Source organism: Myotis yumanensis, unplaced genomic scaffold, assembly GCF_028538775.1.
Source record: "Myotis yumanensis isolate MYYU_CA2020_CCGP unplaced genomic scaffold, mMyoYum1.0.hap1 SCAF_9, whole genome shotgun sequence".
In the NCBI taxonomy this organism is placed as follows: Eukaryota; Metazoa; Chordata; class Mammalia; order Chiroptera; family Vespertilionidae; genus Myotis; species Myotis yumanensis.
This window is the reverse complement of record NW_027223760.1, coordinates 47,625,626-47,644,725: the sequence shown is the minus strand read 5'-3', so window position 1 is coordinate 47,644,725 and position 19,100 is coordinate 47,625,626. Positions and strand designations below refer to the sequence as shown.

At 33.8% G+C, this 19,100-nt stretch overlaps 1 protein-coding gene across 3 annotated transcripts in view; it reads right to left on the bottom strand.

The window, feature by feature from the left end:
* The window catches only part of VPS50 (VPS50 subunit of EARP/GARPII complex), a 116,014-nt gene that overhangs the window by 38,176 nt on the left and 58,738 nt on the right, over positions 1–19,100 (bottom strand). For 2 of the 3 annotated variants that reach the window (XM_070424271.1, XM_070424270.1), the window contains exons 14-19: positions 17,460–17,548; positions 11,432–11,526; positions 10,974–11,072; positions 8,241–8,331; positions 5,561–5,737; positions 2,001–2,119 (exon numbers count right to left, since the gene is read on the bottom strand). In XM_070424271.1, the coding sequence (XP_070280372.1) occupies positions 2,001–2,119; positions 5,561–5,737; positions 8,241–8,331; positions 10,974–11,072; positions 11,432–11,526; positions 17,460–17,548 (670 nt within the window). Of the gene's footprint in view, positions 1–2,000; positions 2,120–3,788; positions 3,845–5,560; positions 5,738–8,240; positions 8,332–10,973; positions 11,073–11,431; positions 11,527–17,459; positions 17,549–19,100 lie in introns of those variants that run through there. The other variant, XM_070424273.1, reaches the window with a different exon arrangement.

Sequence of the window (19,100 nt, the reverse complement as noted above, 5' to 3'; positions counted from 1 at the left end):
CGCATATCACCTCTGACACATGTGTCATAGGTTCGCCATCACTGTACTAAGGTCAAAGGTAAGAGAGAACAGAGCATGCTCGGAGAAGTACAGAGTTCACAAGCCTAGCATCCTATCTAACAAAGAGGGAATATGCTAATTGACCCTCACACCGTGACAAAAATGGCAGCACCCAGCCAATAAGAAAATATGCTAATTGACTGCTCCACCCTCAAAAATGGCAGCACCCACAGCCACAAGATGGCTCGCAGGGGAGGGCAGTTATGGGCGATCAGGCCAGCAGGGGAGAGCAGTTATCGGGGCGACCAGGCTGGCAAGGGAGGGTAGCTGGGAGGGGGGGGGCAGGCCTGCAGGGGAAGGCAGTTGGGAGGGACCAGGCCTGCAGGGGAGGGCAGTTGGGGGCGATCAGGCCGGCAGGCAGAAGTGGTTAGGGGCAATCAGGCAGCAGACGAGCGGCTGGGAGCCATCAGTCCCGGATTGTGAGAGGGATGTCCTACTGCCAGTTTAGGCCTGATCCCACAGGAAGTCGGATATTCCCCAAGGGGTCCCAGATTGGAGAGGGTGCAGGCTGGGCTGAGGGACACCACCCTCCCCCCAATGCACAAATTTCGTGCACCGGGCCTCTAGTAGAGAATAAGTGGGCAGACGAAGTGACAAGAAAGGAGTTACATAATGGCCAGATCACCAAAAGCAATAAAGCCTAATAAGTATGAACCTTATGTTGCATGCAGAGGGTGAGCCATTAAAATTTTAACCAGGTAAAGGACATGATCAAATTTGTATATAAGAAAAAAAAATCTAAATTTGTATTCAAGAATGGATTAGAAGGGTGGCAAGATTGGAGACTGGGAGCCAAGATAATAATCTGGCACAGAGGTGATTTCTGCATGAACTAGGAGGCACAGTGAAACACAACGAATTCTGATAAATTTAAGAGACACTTAGAAGTTGGAACTGATAGTAACTGTTAACTGACTGACTGCAGTTAGTAGTTCACATTATTTATACTTCTCAGGCATACGTTAGGATAGTGTAGGAGGCTGCATAACCCTACCAAAAATGCAAGTATATACACATATACTGACAGACACATCTATCTTACTTGTTCATTTCAATTTAATTAGAGCTTTCCTTCTGGATACAATATACCCCAAACATGCAACAGAATAGTTCATATGCAACATGCATTCAGTTCATAATAGATCATAAATGTAGATTATTTAAATATTACACATATGTGAAAACCAATGGAAACAAATTTTCCCAATTAAAATATCCACAACTACATGACTTGCTCACTTTTGAGGAGAGATATTTCAAATCAACTAAATATAACTAGGTACTCTGGGGATAAAATGTAGAGAAGGGTATACTTAAACCTGTCATTAAAAATAAAGTATATCTGTGGTTATTAAATGCTTGATGGTCATGAAATTAATTCACTTACATATCAGAATTAGGCCCACTTAACTGGGAGAAAGTGACAAAAAATATTATTTAATTCTTCAAGTTTTTAAAGAGGACAATTTATCATAAAGCAAAATTTAAGTACAAAAAGGGAGCCTAACAGAAGACTCAAATATTGAACATAAATGACATGGAAAGATAGATGGAGACTTTTTATATTTACTAGATTGAGGCAGAAACTCCACAGACCAAAACAAGAAAAAGACTACTTTTCTCCCGGAGGTTTTCTGATCTGTGTGAAGCATAAATTGCCTCCAAAGGCAGCATTGATCATATAAATCGAAGGTTTGTTTTTTTTCTGCAAATACCATTGATCTCTAAATTAAGAGCTTGTTGATTATGTACAATATTAAAGAAAAAAACTACATTTTTAGCCTTTCGAAAATCATTTAAAAAACATATTAACTTCTGTGACATATTATAATCAACATAAATTTTCAATTTTTGTTTTTTCTTACCCTTTAAAGGAAATCTTATGTGTTGAATGTGCAACATAAAATGCAAAATACCATTCAACCTGAGAGCAACTGTACCTTTTCACAGGAGCGTCGCCTGTCTGCTCATCCACATAATCACGTTTTAGTTCCTCCGGAACATCACTGTCACTGTCATACTCCTGATAGGCACTTTTTTCCTGTTCATCAGATTCATACTGAAGAAAACACAGAATATTCAAAAATGAGGATGAAAAGCCAACCTTCATTAGAGTGTTTTAACACAATAAAAGTATCCAATTTTATAAGAAGTAGTTATAGAATAAAGTTCTTAATAACTTAGCTTCATTTTGCCATCAAAAATCATTCTACTTTCTTCTTCTTCATCCTACCTTAACCAGCTCAAAAAAAAACAAACACAAACATTTTACCTACTAAAGCTTGTAAATATGAAAAAAATCAAATATGTACATAAAGAAAATAAACATCCTGCTAGGCCTTTGGAGAAAACAAAATGTTCATGTGATTTTTAAAAGTAATCTCTTCTTCTAAGTGGTTTCATCACAAGTTCTAACTTGCTAACTCATTGTAAAGAGGTTGAGTATACATTCTGGCACACTGGACATGTTAATGCAGCTTAATAAACACGCACAACACACGTGCTAACATTCTATCTCATTATGATGAATGATTTAATTCCAAAGGCAACTTAAAAACTTAGGCTTAGCAACTAGGGACTACTGAGACAAAGAACAAAAATGATTGATTTTTTAAAGAAAGGTACTCTCCTAACAGTTTCCCATCTTTATGGCACTATTACCCTGCGCCAGCATAGGAGAGGAGTAGAGTCCATGCACAACAAAGGAAGCAATGGTATCATCATCATCATCATCATCATCATCATCATCATCTAATATTGTAAGTAATATGAATAAATAATGGCTAACATTTATTAAGTTTTAACCAAATACTCTGCCAAGTGCTTTCATGAATTATCTCATTGAATTTTCAAAACAATTCTATTAAAAGGTTTCTCCCTATTTGCCAGTTCAGGATATCAATATAATGAGGACATAAGAAGAACTTAATTCACCAATTGTTTTCTGAGTCTCTAAAGCATTACGACAGGCCATATTAAGATGTGAATCCTGACTCTCAAGGACTTAACGCTATACCTCAAAGATTAGATCAATATTAATAACTACAGACGGGCATGACAGGTACACTCCACTACTTGTACACGAGTAGTCCTGATGACATTCAGGAAGGTGTTCTACACAAACTCTCCTGGTTATAACGACAGGGCTTCATGATTCCACAGTAAAACAGATCCTCAGTTTCAAGGATTCTATATTTGCAAATTTTCCTACTCACTAAAATTTATTTGTAATCCCAACAATAATTCTTCATGATACTTTCATGGTCATTCATGGATATTGTCAGAGAGGAGAAATTTGGGGGTTACCCAACATATACATTCCCAACTGAGGGCAAACAAGGTGTCACTCTTTCTTCTTGCATTAGCTCTGCTGCTGTAAACAAGTGTTCTTTTCATAGTCTAATTAGTGCCACATTTTTAAAAAATTTTGTACTTTTTGCTGGTAATTCTCCTGCTTAGAATGGCCCCCCGCATAATACTAAGTAAGTGTTACCTAGTGTTCCTAAGTGCAAGAGAACTGTAGTGTGCCTTACTGCAAAAACACATGTGTTAGATAAACTTCATTCAGGCATGAGTTACAGTGCTGTTGGCCATGAGTTCAATGTTAATGAATTAACAGCATATATTAAATTAGGTGTCTTTAAGCAAAAACACACATAAAACAACAATACATAAAATGATCAGTTAATGAAAATGTTATGACTAGAGGCTCACAGGTACCTAATCCCATATTTCCCATAGGAGCAGTGGTTCTGTATTTGCTAATTCAGGGTTCATGGTGACTCTAAAAAACACAAGTGCCACAAACAATGAGAATCAAATGCCATGTGAGATTTAAATTGAAAAAAATTACCAATACACAGGGATATTATTTCAAAAATATTGGCGTTTTTAAATCCTTTCAGTTTAGTCTACTTTACCAAGGCAAATTTACACAAAGAATCAATAAATTGTCATTTTAAATGTGAGTTACTATAAAATAACTTCTACTGCATGATAAAAAGTGATAATGGTACACTTTCATGGCAGTATTTTTTAAAATTACATCTTCACTAAACACCAAAGAAAATGCCAAAACTAAAATATGCATAACTCAACAAATTTTTGTCAGATTTGAAGAGTTTTCAATTTCAGCTTCATCAAACCTAAAATAAATTCATACTGTTGCCCTAACCGGTTTGGCTCAGTGGATAGAGCGTCGGCCTGCAGACTAAACGGTCCCAGGTTCGATTCCAGTCAAGGGCATGTGCCTTGGTTGCGGGCACATCCCCAGTGGGAGGTGTGCAGGAGGCGGCTGATCAATGTTTCTCTCTCATCGATGTTTCTAACTCTCTATCCCTCTCTCTTCCTCCCTGTAAAAAATCAGTAAAATATATTTTAAAAAAAAAGTCACACTGTTTTCCTCTGGGAATGATGTTTTCCTCCGGAAATTATGAATATCAGAAGGACCCATCTAAATGAAACATTGTGAAAACATCCTGTAGGTTACTATGAAGTAAGAATTGCCCCATTGTAATTATGGAGAAACTGAGAGTGAAGGGCCACAGAGCTAGTAGAAAGTTTGCCTTCAAACACTTTCCATAAACTCACACTACCTCTACTCTATATTGTTTTTTTGAGCTGCTCAAAGTGTTATTAAAACATCATACTTCCAAATCCAAAAACAATCCTGCCAGGTAAGACATTATCCTCCATCAGGAAAAGGACATAGAACAAAATGACACTCTTAGTTGCCCAAGAGTGGAGTTGAGAAAAAAGTACAGAAGATCTATTTCCTCATGCATCCATGTATCCAACAAATCAGATAAATCCTATATAATAAAATCCTAATATGCTAGGTGTCTGGTTGTCCGTTCAACTAATCAAAGCGTAATATGCTAATGATATGCTAAAGATGCTCAACTGCTTGCTATGACATGCACTGACCACCAGGGGGGAGACACCCAGAATGGTAGGTTAGCTTGCTGCTGGGGTCTGGCCAATCAGGACTGAGCGAGATGGGCCAGACATGCCTGGAGCCCTCCTGCATCCCTCCTGGCCCCGATCATTCACGGGTGGGGTCCCTCGGCCTGGCCTGCACCCTCTTGCAATCCGGGACCCGTTGGGGGATGTTGGAGAGCCGGTTTCAGCCTGATCCCGCAGGTCAGGCTGAGGGACCCCACTGGTACATGAATTAGTGCACTGGGCCTCTAGTATGCAATAAAGAACCTATACTCCTACTCCACTAATAATCTGGTAGGAACATAAAGTAGTCTAATAAGAACACAAAGTAAACACATAGGCAAATTTTATCATTCAAAAGGTCAAGGTCAAGAAAGCATATTGTAAAACCATTACCTGTACAAGTAGTATCACAGGAACAGAAGTAGTACATAGGTAGGGATATGGGTGGTGAATGGGTAAATAAATCTAGCCAATTACCTTGCTTAATGGGTAGACTACTCTTCAAAAAGAAAACCTCACTTAATGTTCCCCAATATGTTTTAAAAACACCACCTACCCCGTTAGAAGCCAGGACATCTTCTGTTTCTTCATCATTGTGGTTTGCATGGATTTCAAATGGATTCCCAACACTACAGTACTGCTCAAACAAGGTCTCTGTTTTTGAAGATGTTGAGGCTGGCTGCTTACTAGGTGAAACTGATGGGGAACGAGACTGTTCCATGAATTTAAATTCCTAGACATTAGAAAAGGAGCCATATACCTTTTAGAAACAATAAAATTCAAAAACATGAACATTCCATCACTGTAAATGTAGAGTTGGGGGGGGGGGGAATTAATTCTGATTCTTTAGGTTGTTCTCTTTTAAATCCTACAAGTTATCTCAAAGCACAAACTCAGAATTACATTAGTCAAAGGTTTTCCTAAAGACAAATTCAGCTGCTAGTATCACTTACAACAGTGTTATCTGCATTAAGCTACTTTTGGCTTACTTTATGTAACTGCACAGGAAATTTTTAAAAATAATCTAAATTTGATAATTCTAAAAATTTTAACATAGCAAAAGCATTAATAGGATATGGTTTTAATCAATAGTCTTTGTTAAAACTAATTATTAAGTTAAACACCTTGCATACTTATTGTACCATTTAAGATGCTCTATACAAAGTCATCAAAAACAAAGCATGTAGATATATCTTTGTTATAATGTTGTCTATAAACTTTCCTTGTTTTTAAAATTAAATTAAATTTAAATTAACTTTATTTTTTCAACACCATTTATCCCTTCTATGCCCTCTTCCATCTCCATACCATTCCTGTCTATAAATTTTCATTTATTTTTCTTCATATGCCAAAAAGCAGATAGCACAAACACACATGCTGAGGTCAGATGATAAATTTTATGGTCCTAGCTTGTCATTAGTCCATACATTCCATTAACTTCCTATATAATGTTGGGAATGTCACCTGGCTTCTGTGTGCCTCAATTTTCCCATCTATAAAATAAGAGGGTCACCTAGAGTGAAAGAATCACAAATGCTAAAGCAAGAGTTGTAGCTCCCAGTCCAAATCATGTATTTTCCAGATAAGGAAACTGAGGCAGTCGGGAGAGATCCAGTGCAAAGTTGAAGATCATGCAGCTAATCAGAGGAAGATATTGCATAATCCTAAAGTTCTTCTGAATTGCAAAACTATTGGTTTGAGTATTTTTAATAAAAGTGTACTATATATTTTTCTTATACCTTTTAATTTTTAGTAATAATCCTAAATTTAAATTTTTTCATATTCAATGATAATCTTCTTAAAATTACATTGGCTTAAGTTTCAAATGATGTTTATTGTCTTTTAAAATTGCAAATACATATTAAATCAGATTAATTATACTGCTTAAAAATCATGCCATTATTTTTGTAATTCTAAACAAGAAGTGACTATAAATTAAGAGATAATTTAAAAAACCACACAAGTCTATAAGAATCCCTGTTTCCAGGTAACCACTTTTTTTGTGGTTAGAACACTTAACATGAGATCTATCCTGTTAAAAAAAATTGTAAGTGCACAAACAGTATTGTTAACTATAGGTGAAATCTTGTACAGTTGATCTCTAAAACTTGTCCATCTTGCATAACTGAAACTTCAAGGTAACTACTTAAAGAAGGTAATGCTCACTTGGATGGAAATGTTTCAATGTACCTTGTAAAATAAGTTGTCTTATAACTATACCAAGTGTGTGTGTACTGGTTAAACACAAATTCAAACAAAATTATTTAAATAGACATTCTAAAATCAATGTTAGAATTTTAAATAATGTTAAGGAATCAACGTAATATATGAATTCTAAAATAATTTTTAAGTTAATGTTAATTTTCTTGTATTGAAAGCAGTTATTAATCAACATGTTTCAGCTATTTAATATTTCCACATTAGGAAAGCAATATGATAGAACTGGATAACAAGTAAGCTATTATACAACATGAGCATAAAGATTATCCCTATAAAAAAACTGTTAGTACATATTCTTTACATTTATCCAGAATAAGAAAATTGATTCTAGAAAGCCATTCCTTCCAAAGGCAAAAACTAAATGCACTGGACCTTCTAAATTTATACACAGTATCTTGACATTTGGTATTTGTAGTACAAAATCTATCACAAAACGAATGTTTATCTACAATGTGTTTCAACCAAGGGAAAAATGAGATCACTTAAAGATACTTCCACAGATTACAAATTCTATAAGGATTCCGGGATCAATTAACTAATAAAGAATAGTTAAGAGTGGTTTTTATATTTGCCTCTTTTATTTCTGAGGTATTTCCTCATTAGAGGCAAATTTATGAGTTGCAGCATAAATTAAGACCCTAGTAGTCCTTTGAAGAAATGACAAAAATTCTGTAAATATAAGCATTTTCATTAATGACCATCAAAATATAACTGTTTAAATTTCTGTGAAATTAAGTAAAGTGATTTTTATGGAATCATAAGAAAAAAATTATTTTAATTGTGACTCTTCTTAAGCAAAAGAGCGTTCCTGAAGTCAGTAAACTGAACTTGTAAAAATAGAGTTTGACATCCAAAAAGGATCCCTCTTATAAAAGAGGCTTGCTATTAATCATTTTTATGGAAGAAAAGACACTATTCTTTAATTTATTTGGTACATGCTCGTACATATTTGTGTTGTTTTTTTTTAAGGATGACTAAATAAAAGACAGATTTATTTGTTTTTAAGAAACACTTACATGAAGTTGCAAAATGCTGAAATTTGACTTAACGGGACAAAGTTCCCAGGTCTCATTCTCTAGAAACATTCTTAGTTCATCAAGCCGTGTTCTTAAAATAAAAACAAAAAAAAAAACTCCAAAAAGTAAGAAGTATACTATACACAAGAATTAAAAAATGAAATAAAATATAAACAATTATAGAAGATCATCATGATCATAATCAACTTTGAGAACCCATTCAGACCAATATAACACATTTATTTTGTTAATATTATCAACCTTAAAAGAAAAAAAACTCTTATACTTATTAAATTACTTAAATATTTACTTAACTTTGAATATTTTTACTATATCACAAAAATAATAATAATATACAGAAAATGACATTTTTATTATGGGACAAAACCAAAAGCTACTCACTAAATCATGTACTTAAAATAACCTCAGCTAATCATATATCAATGCCAGAAAAATAACCCACAAACACGGGAAAATAATTTACAGAATTTATGAAATCATAAATACTAATAAATGCTTTATACTAAACAGCATAGACCATAATCATGCTGAAGTGATGGTGCCCATACCTCACACCATATATAAAAATTAATTAAAATGGACCACAGACCTAATGTAAGAACTAAAACTATAAAAGTTTAAAAGTCTCACAATTCAACAATAAAAGAATGCCATTAAAAAATAGGCAAAGGCTTTGAACACCATTTCAACAACAAAGATATACAAATGACAAATAAGTACATAACAAGATGCTGAACATTATCACTCATTAGGGAAAAGTAAATCCAAACGATAATGAGATACCACTTCACACCCATAGAATAGCTATAATCAAAGAGACAGACAATAACAAGTGTTAACAAGGTTTTGGAGAAATTAGAATCCTTATACAGTACTTTTGGAAATGTAAAACAGTGTAGCCACTTTGGAAAAGTTTGGCAGTTCCTCAAAATGTTAAACATAGAGTTATCATATGACCCAGCAATTCCACTCTTCACTGGTTTCCAACGGCTGTAACAAATTACCACAAATTAGGTGACCTAAAACAATAGAAATGTAATCTCTCACAGTTCTGGAGGCCAGAGGTTTGAAATCAAGATGTCAGCAGGGCTACATAATCTCTAGACTAGGGAAAAATCTATTCCCTTTGCCCCTTCTAGCTTATGGTGGTTGCCACCATTACTTGGTTTATGGCCACAACATTACAATCTGCCTCTGTCTTCACATTACTTTCTCCTGTATGTGTGTATGTCTTTTTGACTATAAGTAAAGTAGAATAACGAAAGGAGACCATTAAAAAAGTCAGTTTTTCCACTGCACGCAGCTTACAGTCAGTACCAGGAACACCAGAAGGTCTCCAGTTGCCTGCTGGATACAAAGCAATTGTTTGGAAATGGACATCTGGCATGCCTTAGTTCTAACAGAGTCAGTACGGCTCCTGGCTACTTCAGAGTTCTCTATCCTCTTCTATGTACGATTAAAAAGACACTCTTCTTTTGCACAGCAATGTGCAATGTGTACAAGCCAGGCCTTCTATTTTAGCAGGGCTTAAGTTTTGACAAAAAAAGAAATTTATAAATAAAGGCAGTGTTAGGGTTTCATGTTCCCTTAACATTGTTTTCCTGGGGCTTAACCAATTAAAACTTTTATTTTTAAACATTCTCCTCATTAAATTTATTTTCTTTCAAAACAAATATTTAAGTTTACAATTAACAGAGAACACTTATACTTAAACATACTTAATAATTAATATATCAATGGTTTAATGTCTCATAATCTCTTCTAAATGGCAAATACAACTGTGATCAGATGTTGACTTCAAACAAAGAGAGAAAGCAGAATTTCAAATCCTGACTCTCCCTGCACCAAATAACAATAAAATCAAAACTGAATATTAAAAAGTAAAAATACAGAATAAAAAGTAAGACTGAACTCAATTGAAACAATAAAATGTATGTAAGGGACACAGCAGAGACCAGCTACTACCAAGATCTAATATACAAAGTGTCCCCCCAAAATATATACACACTTTAACAGCTGATAGCTCAATTTTGAAAATGAAATGTATTTTAATAAACACTGCGTATAAATTTTTTGGGGACACACTGTATGTTAGCTCTCTCATTTAATGCTGTTTTAAGTATACAATCATATTGCCACATGAACGTTATTTCCCATCTTCCTCCCTTCCCAAAGCCATTCCTAATCACCCTTTGTAAAGTTAGTAGTGATTGTTTTGCAAAGTAATGTAGTACATAATCTTCACTTTGTAGCTACACTCTGAATATTGTGCTCTCTTCTCTAGAAGCCTTCTTACTTCCAAAAGGCAGATGCTTTTAAGCACCCTCACTGAGTGCTGCCTCTACTGGTTTAACTTTCTTGCTAGCTCACACATATAGTCAGGCATAGCACAGTGGCCAAATCTTCTGGTGAACCCTGATGTAATAATCATCTTTCACCCATACAGAAATCAGTTCAATAATTAGCTCAATATTTTGAGACTCTCAAAACAAAGATTATATTAAAACTGACAATGAATAAGTAATGAGATATTTTATAAGATTTTTGGTAAAAAATCCTGAACCATCTAAAAAGAGCTATAAAGAACATACATATACTTTCAAATTCAAAAGTAATTGTTTTAAACCAATTAATGTTAAAAGTTTAATTAGAAATAGACTAAGTACCCTCAATACCTAAATAAGTCTGTTCATATTTTATTAAAGTTCTTACCTGTGGTAGTTCTTAAAATAATTGACACTTTGCTTTCTAATAGACTCTTGCAAAACTTCAGATTTGCTACCACAAAATTCTTCTCCAACTTGCATCAACCTAGTTGGATAAAAAGATTTATATAAATTTCATCAACATCCCGATTATAGTAAAAAAAAAAAAAAAAAGAAATCCAGATTGTCTTTTCAAAGGTAACAAATAATGAAATTTGGATGTTTGAAGAAATTCTAAAGATCACTAAGACATTATGGTTTATAAACATCCAAAGGGTAGAAATATTTAAACAGATTCACATACAAACCCAGAAGAAAATAAATTATGAAAGCTCAATTATCTTCATTCCCCTGAAGAAGTTATACATGATAACTCACTGAAATCGTGATTTCTCTGATAATTATGATTTCTTTAATTATCATGGTTGAATGAATCAAAGAATAAGACAAGATCTCAAACACTACCTGCTGATTATATCCAAAACAAAGATGAAATCATCATATTTGAATATAGACAAATCAGTTCCAAGCAAGTAGGTCTTTACTTTTAGCTGAACATCCTGTAAAAAAAAAGAAATGTTTTCAAGTAAATGCACTATATTGAAAATCAGTTTTTAGAACTATTTATTCTATAGTTACACATTAAAATGAGACAGGAATACATACTTAATAGATAAAGAATATATATCTAGACCTTAGGGTGATATCACAGAGACAATTCCATAAACATAAGATATAATACAGTAATAGTAATGATCATCACTATTTTACATACAAGATAAGAATTATATCCTCATACAGAATATGAAAAATCATCATTATTTATAGGCTAGAACCCCCAAAATAATCTATTCAAAAATTATTAGAATGAGTAAGAAAACTATTGAAGTGATTATATATAATATATAAAAATTTGATAGTTTTCATGTATACCTGCTGTAATACTTTAAAGTGGAGATTCCATTTAAAATAGATATTAAAATATACTCAGAAATAACTTTAATAATAAATACCATACCTATAAGAAAAACTAGCACTCTAGTTAGAAATACAAGAAATTTCAATAAATTGAAAGTCAAGGAATAGGAAGGTGACTAAATAATGTTAAGATGTCAATTTGTCCAAATTAATGTAGAGGCTCAATGAAATTCTAATTCAAATCAACATCAAAACTTGTCTTCCAAATATTCTAAAATTCACTGGAAATAATAAACAGGCAATAACTGCTTTAAAAAAAATAAACTTTGAAAAGATGGAATGAAAGTTATGAGCAATGTTGGAGGACTTGTACTATCTGAATTCCTGTATTAAATATATTAAAAACAGCCGAAACCGGTTTGGCTCAGTGGATAGAGCGTCGGCCTGCAGACTGAAATATATTAAAAACTTTTTTTAAAAGAATGCTAACAATATACAGAGAAATCAATGTAATAGAACAAATAACTCAGAAATAGTGCTAATATATACACTAGAGCTTAATAAACAGCAGTAAAATTCACTGTTCTGATTATTTACGTTGTTTTAATCATTATGATTAGAACCTTACATATGCATAATTGTTAATCCTAGGACAGCACTGTTGAGCAAGCATATATTATCCCCCTAAGAGGAGAAACTTAAGAATACCAAGAACCTACAACCAAGATTACTCTACCCAGCAAAGCTATCATGTAGAATTGAAGGTCAGATAAAGAGCTTCACAGACAAGAAAAAGCTAAAGGAGTTCATCACCACCAAACCAGGATTATATGAAATGCTGAAGGATATTCTTTAAGAAGAAGAAAAAGGTAAAGATAAAATCTATGAACAATAAAGTGATAACAAATAAATACCTATCTACAAGTGAACCTAAAAATTAAGTCAGAATAAACTGGTGAATATAATAGAAGCAGGGGCATAGAAAGGGAGTGAACTGACAATTCTTGGGGGGAAAGGGGTGTAGGGGGTGCGGGAAGAGATTGGACAAAAATCTTAAACCTATGGATGAGGACAATGGCAGGGGGTAAGGGCATGGGGTAGGGTGGGAACCAGGTGGGGGGGAGGTATGGGGGGGAAAAAAGAGGAACATCTGTAATAATCTGAACAATAAAGATTTATTAATTTAAAAAAAAGAAATCATAAAAAAAAAGAGGAGAAACTTAAAGTGAATGACAAAGCTAAGATTTGAATCCAGGTCTATCTGCCTTCAAAGTCTCCTTTTTTCCCTGTACCCTGCTACAAAGAAGAGTAACAAATAAAGAGGGAAGAAAAAGATTATCCAGCAAGTAGCAAAGGAAAAACTAACTAGACTGGGAGCCTAAGGGGGAACCGTCCTCTCTTTATATCAAAAGAAATATGAAATGTATTAAATAAATGATTTGGATGTTTTAGAAGGATTAAAAATTAATACAATAATGGAAAAATATAATCTGAGTACCTATTAAGTATTCTAGGCAGTATTCTAGGTATTGGGATACTGCAAATAATCCAAAGTTTAGATAAATATATTTATAATTACCAGATGAATATTTATCTAAGCTTTACAAAGGAAAGAACATTTTAAGAATAAATGTAACATAATTCACAAAAAACAGAGGTCAATAGTTTGACCTCTTAAAAATCTTAACTATCTGCATATTGAAATTATAAGTGAAAACAAATAAAGTATATACAAAGGATTACTCATTTCTTGCATAATTTATTTAGGACCTATGAACAAAAAAACATAACTAAAAATTCACAAATCAACAATTAATAGATTTTTAAATGTTCACGTTCTCTAATAATTAGAGAAGTAGGAATTAAAACTCTAATAAATATAAACAGATTCAATTGCTATATTAAAAATAAAGTCCCTCTCTTCAAAAAAGTTTTTTACACTTATGGGACACAAAACTAAAACCTAATCCAAAAATGTTTAAAATAAGGGGATGGTCAAAGATTTACCAGGAAAATGTGACAAAATAAAATAGCAATGGTAATAATAAGACAAATTAGAATTCATATCAAAATGCCTTAGAACAAAAAGAGCTATTTTTATAAAATAATGATGGGACTTATGTACAAAGAAGTTAAGTGGCTTTTACGTTGCAGCATCAATCAACATAGCATCCAAGTATAAGAAAATAAAAGCTGCCCTGACCGGTTTGGCTCAGTGGATAGAGCGTCAGCCTGCGGTCTGAAGGGTCCCAGGTTCGATTCCGGTCAAGGGCATGTACCTGGGTTGCGGGCACATCCCCAGTAGGGGGTGTGCAGGAGGCAGCTGATCAATGTTTCTCTCTCATCGATGTTTCTAGCTCTCTATTCCTCTCCCTTCCTCTCTGTGAAAAATCAATAAAATATATTTTTAAAAAAATAAATAAAAAATAAAAGCTATTAGAAATAAAAAAAAAACCTGACAAAACAATAGTCATTCTGGTAAATTAAAATTCCTTCCTCAGAACTGCAAAAACCAAGAAAAAAAACAACAAAAAAAATTAGGATATAGATGAAAATAATCTATATATATAAAAGCCTAAGTGACCAGCTGACTAGCTGACAGTTATGATGTGCAATGACCACCAGGGGGCAGACACTCAACACAGGAGCAAAAACCACAGGCATGGACACATGGAACAGACTGATGAATCTCAGAGGGAAGGGGGAAAGGGGAGGGTGGGAAGAGATTAACCAAAGATCTTATATGCATACTAGAGCAGTGGTCGCCAACCTTTCGAACCTCATGGACCACCAGTGGTCTGCAGACCAACAATTGGCGACTGCTGTACCAGAGGCCCAGATTCATGCACCGGTGGGGTCCCTCAGCCTGGCCTGCGGGGATTGTGTTGAAACCTGCTTGGTGCAGGGATTTGTGCACCGGTGGGGTCCTTCAGCCTGGCCTGTGCAGATTGGGCTGAAACTGGCTCTTTGACATCCCCCAAGGGGTCCCAGGTGTGAGAGGGTGCAGGCCAGGCCGAGGGACCCCCCACCAGTGCATGAATCCATGCACCGGGCCTCTAGTATAATTAATAATAAGCTTTCTTTAAATACATATAGGATCTAGTTACCAACAAAAAGAAGAAATAAAGAGTTATTTTTCAAATGCCCAAAGAATAATTTTACAAGTGGGTGGCATACTAAAATGTGAAGAAAACTCAAATTCACAAGAAGTAGAAATATTGTAACCTCTACAAAAAAAAAAAAAAAGACTAATAAGCATTTAAAAAATGTCATTTCTCACATGTCAAATATTTAAAGATGAAAAAGAAAATCTTGGAAAACCAAAACTTTCATATGGCTAGGTTCGTATGCCCATGAGGTCAAGGACCATGGGTTCACACCATGTTCTCAAACCCACGAACAGAGTCTTCCACATAGTATAATTGATTCAGTCTTTTCTGGGGGGATGGGGGGTGGGGGTCAAAATGCATAGGAAATTTGCCATAAAATTCTAAAAAGTTTTCATATGAAAAATCAAAATGATTATGCTTTTGAGTTTAGTTTTATGTCAGAAAGGTTAATCTTCTTATGTTTTTCAATCATTTATCATTATCTCTATATTTATGATGAATGTCTACAAATTGTCACATGACCACTTGTGCTTTGCAATTTGGGATTTCAGAAGTTAGAAATGTATTATGATATGTATAGCATATATTATATAACACCCCGTGTGGGGTCTGGGCAGTATACCAAGATAAAACACATTAATATTCCCACAACATATGAATGTTCACTCTAATGCAGCGGTTCTCAACCTTTGGGTCACGACCCCTTTGGCGGTCAAATGACCCTTTCACAGGGGTCGCGTAAGACCATCCTGCATATCAGATATTTACATTACGATTCATAACAGTAGCAACATTACAGTTATGAAGTAGCAACGAAAATAATTTTATGGTTGGGTCAGAACATGAGGAACTGTATTTAAAGGGCCAGAAGGTTGAGAACCACTGCCCTAATGGGATAAATAAATAATATAAAAAGCTTAATGATAATACTGGTCAGGTTCCACCAAACTAATTCAATTCAGGTCAGGTTTTGCCTGCTAAATATGTTTTAAAAAATTGTTTTTCAGAGCTTTTGCTTTTTTTCAATTGCATTGAGTCTTGCGACTTCAATTTAAAAAATACTCAATGAAGTCCTGTTCTAGAACTATTTGAGAATTAGGGCTAGTGATGCAAAAGAAACTTCAGAGTGATGGAGATGAAGACATTCTAAAGCTTGAAACCTACAACACAATAACCTGTACTCAAAAGCATGATGACTTTTATTAAACTGGCCAAATGTTTAAACAAGAATAGCTTTAGAAACTGTATATTAATAGATTTTTCTATATTAGGAATGACATCAGATTGCCTGAATGAACGGAAAATGGCTATGTTAAATGCCAGGTCAATATCTCAAAGTACAATGAACTACCAGAAAATCTATAAATTCTATAATTTCAACTAAGCATAATTAGAGTCTATTAGGACACTAAATAAAAAAACAACTCATATTTGACTCTGGGAAAATACAGAATTTAAAGCTCTTACAACTATCATATGAGTATACTTTAAATAATAAATTAAAAATTCAAATAGCATATCCAATGTAAATTTATCAAAAGTTGGAAGAGCACTAAATTATAGCTGCTTTGTGATTCTTGAGAAAATTTATGTTTCAGTATATATAGGGTGGGGCAAAAGTAGGTCTAAGTTGTTAAAAATAATACAATAATAAATAATAATACTAGAATAAACTCTATTTTATGCACTCATAACTGTAAGCCTACATTTGCCCCACCCTGTATTTGCCTAAATAATTTTTCAAAAGAAATCCTGCAAAAGATTGTCAAACTAAAAATCAGCCTCATTAGGAAACTAAAAAATACACTTTAAGAGACCAGCTCTACAGTCTTCTAAGCTTCAAAGAAATAAAAATTTTAAAAAATTATACGCTTTTATCTATGAAATAACAAACTTTAACAAATTAACAAATTTAATATCTGATAACAATAATTGAGCTACTAAACTGCAAAAGAAACACTGAAGAAGATATAGATTTAGCAATAAACATGTAAGATTCCCTCAAGGCACAAAAATCATTGAATTAGAAAAAAGTTCTTCATTCTATATTAGATTCCAACCCGAGTACATCACCTATTTAGGTATCCTTTTAATTTAGTTCAAAATTAATAGAAAAGGAAAGAAAACACAAATAAATAAAATAAAAATAAACAGTATCTCAATAAAAAAAGCAATTTCTTTAAGAAAACATACATTTCCAAGGAACTCTAAAAGCAATTATGCAATTAAGGAAAAGAGAAATATTTCTAATGGAGATTTTTAAATTAAAAAACTTTTTCTACTGCCATGTATAATAAAATAGAACTGTCAACTAAATTATAAAAATTAAATTAAATGATTGACTTATTCCAAAGAAAAACTAAATATGATTAAATATGCAATAAATACAATACAGAAAATTTCTAAAACAACTTTGACATAAAGATTTCTATAGCTTTTGTAAAAAAAATTTTTTTAAACCAAACCTGCCATATTCGTGTAAGTCCATGTTCTAATTTCTTTTTAATGTAGCCACGATCAAAATTAGTTTCTTCAGTGCTCATATTACTTCCTTCTGAAAATAAAAAATGGTTTATGTTTTTTTATTTGCTCAGTAACATTTTTGTTAAAAAAAATCTCATTTGGGTTCTCATATATTGTAAGCCTATATAAATATAGAAAATATGTTCAATATTTATACAACCGAAACAATGTCAAAAAATAGTTATTAGTGTTAAATCTATTTGTTAAGATAGATAAACTTAGAAGCTGAAATGTTAAGTACTTTACACCTAAGACCACTTAGCTCATGTGTGATTGGAGCTGGGATTGCAAGTTGAGGAGTGTGATCCCAGACACCAAGTTCTCAATGACCCAGATACTCCCTACTACCAGGGCACTGCAGAACCAATTAGCCCCATTATGAATTAATCTGCATATTAACAAGATTACAGATTGCAGAACCACTCATATAGTGAGGTAATGATACAAACATTTATAATTTTCAGAATTTTATCCACTCCAGATAAATAATCTAACAATGTCCAATTCAACATGTAAGATCAAAGATCTGCTTCAAACAAATTTTCCCCTAAAAGCAACTGAAAATACACATTTACATTAAAAAGATTCTGCCTTGGTGAGAATGAACTGTGCAGAATAACAAAACTGTGACGTTATCATCTCATTGGGCTAGCAGGGTGTCCACTAGTAACCAACAAAAGGCCTTTCATGAGCCAGGCCCCAGATGCATGCCTAATATACCTTTGACCACTCCCACAGCTTAAGCCTTATTATCTGTAAGGTCTGGCTACTAGGGGCCCAGCAGTTCAGGGCGGTGCACCTAAAGACAGCTTCGGAGTTTCATTTAGAATGGGAAAGTGTCCCGATACCAGTGGAGTCGCAGGAGCTACAGCAGATGAACTCTCGAGACCCTTTCAGTTCTATGAAGTTCTGTGAAGAATAAATCTCAAACTACTGAATCCTAACATTTTATTCCTTAATGTGAATATGAAAAGGATGCTTTCAGATGAACAAGTGACTTTTTAGAATCCGAGATACGGTCAGCTGACTGCCAGACTAATTAGAGTCCTGGAAAGTCTTAATAAATACACATTAGGGTCAAGCAATTTCAACAAAGAGGATGAAGTAGTATATTAAGACTCAGAGTTTTAAGTTTTGACTCTATACCTCATGAAAACACACACATGTAAACATATAGTTGTCACTTGAACACAAGGGTTATTGCAGTCGAAAAATTCAGATATAATTTTGACTCTCCAAGTTGTAACTACTAATAGCCCACTGTTGAACAGACGCCTTAGTGATGACATAAGTTGACTAAAACATATTTTGTATGTTGTATGTATTACATACTGTATTCTTACAATAAAGAGAAATGTAATTAAGAAAATCATAAGGAAGAGAAAATACATTTACAGTACGATATCATTTATTGAAAAATATCCGTGTATAAGTGGACCCAGGCAGTTCAAACCCATGTTGTTCAAGGATCAACTATACATGTAAACTATTAGGTGTTGCCATGCTGAATATATATGTATACATAGTCCCCTAAACTCTTCTCTTACATCTAAGTATGTGTTAATTTTGTTCCAAACTTCCCC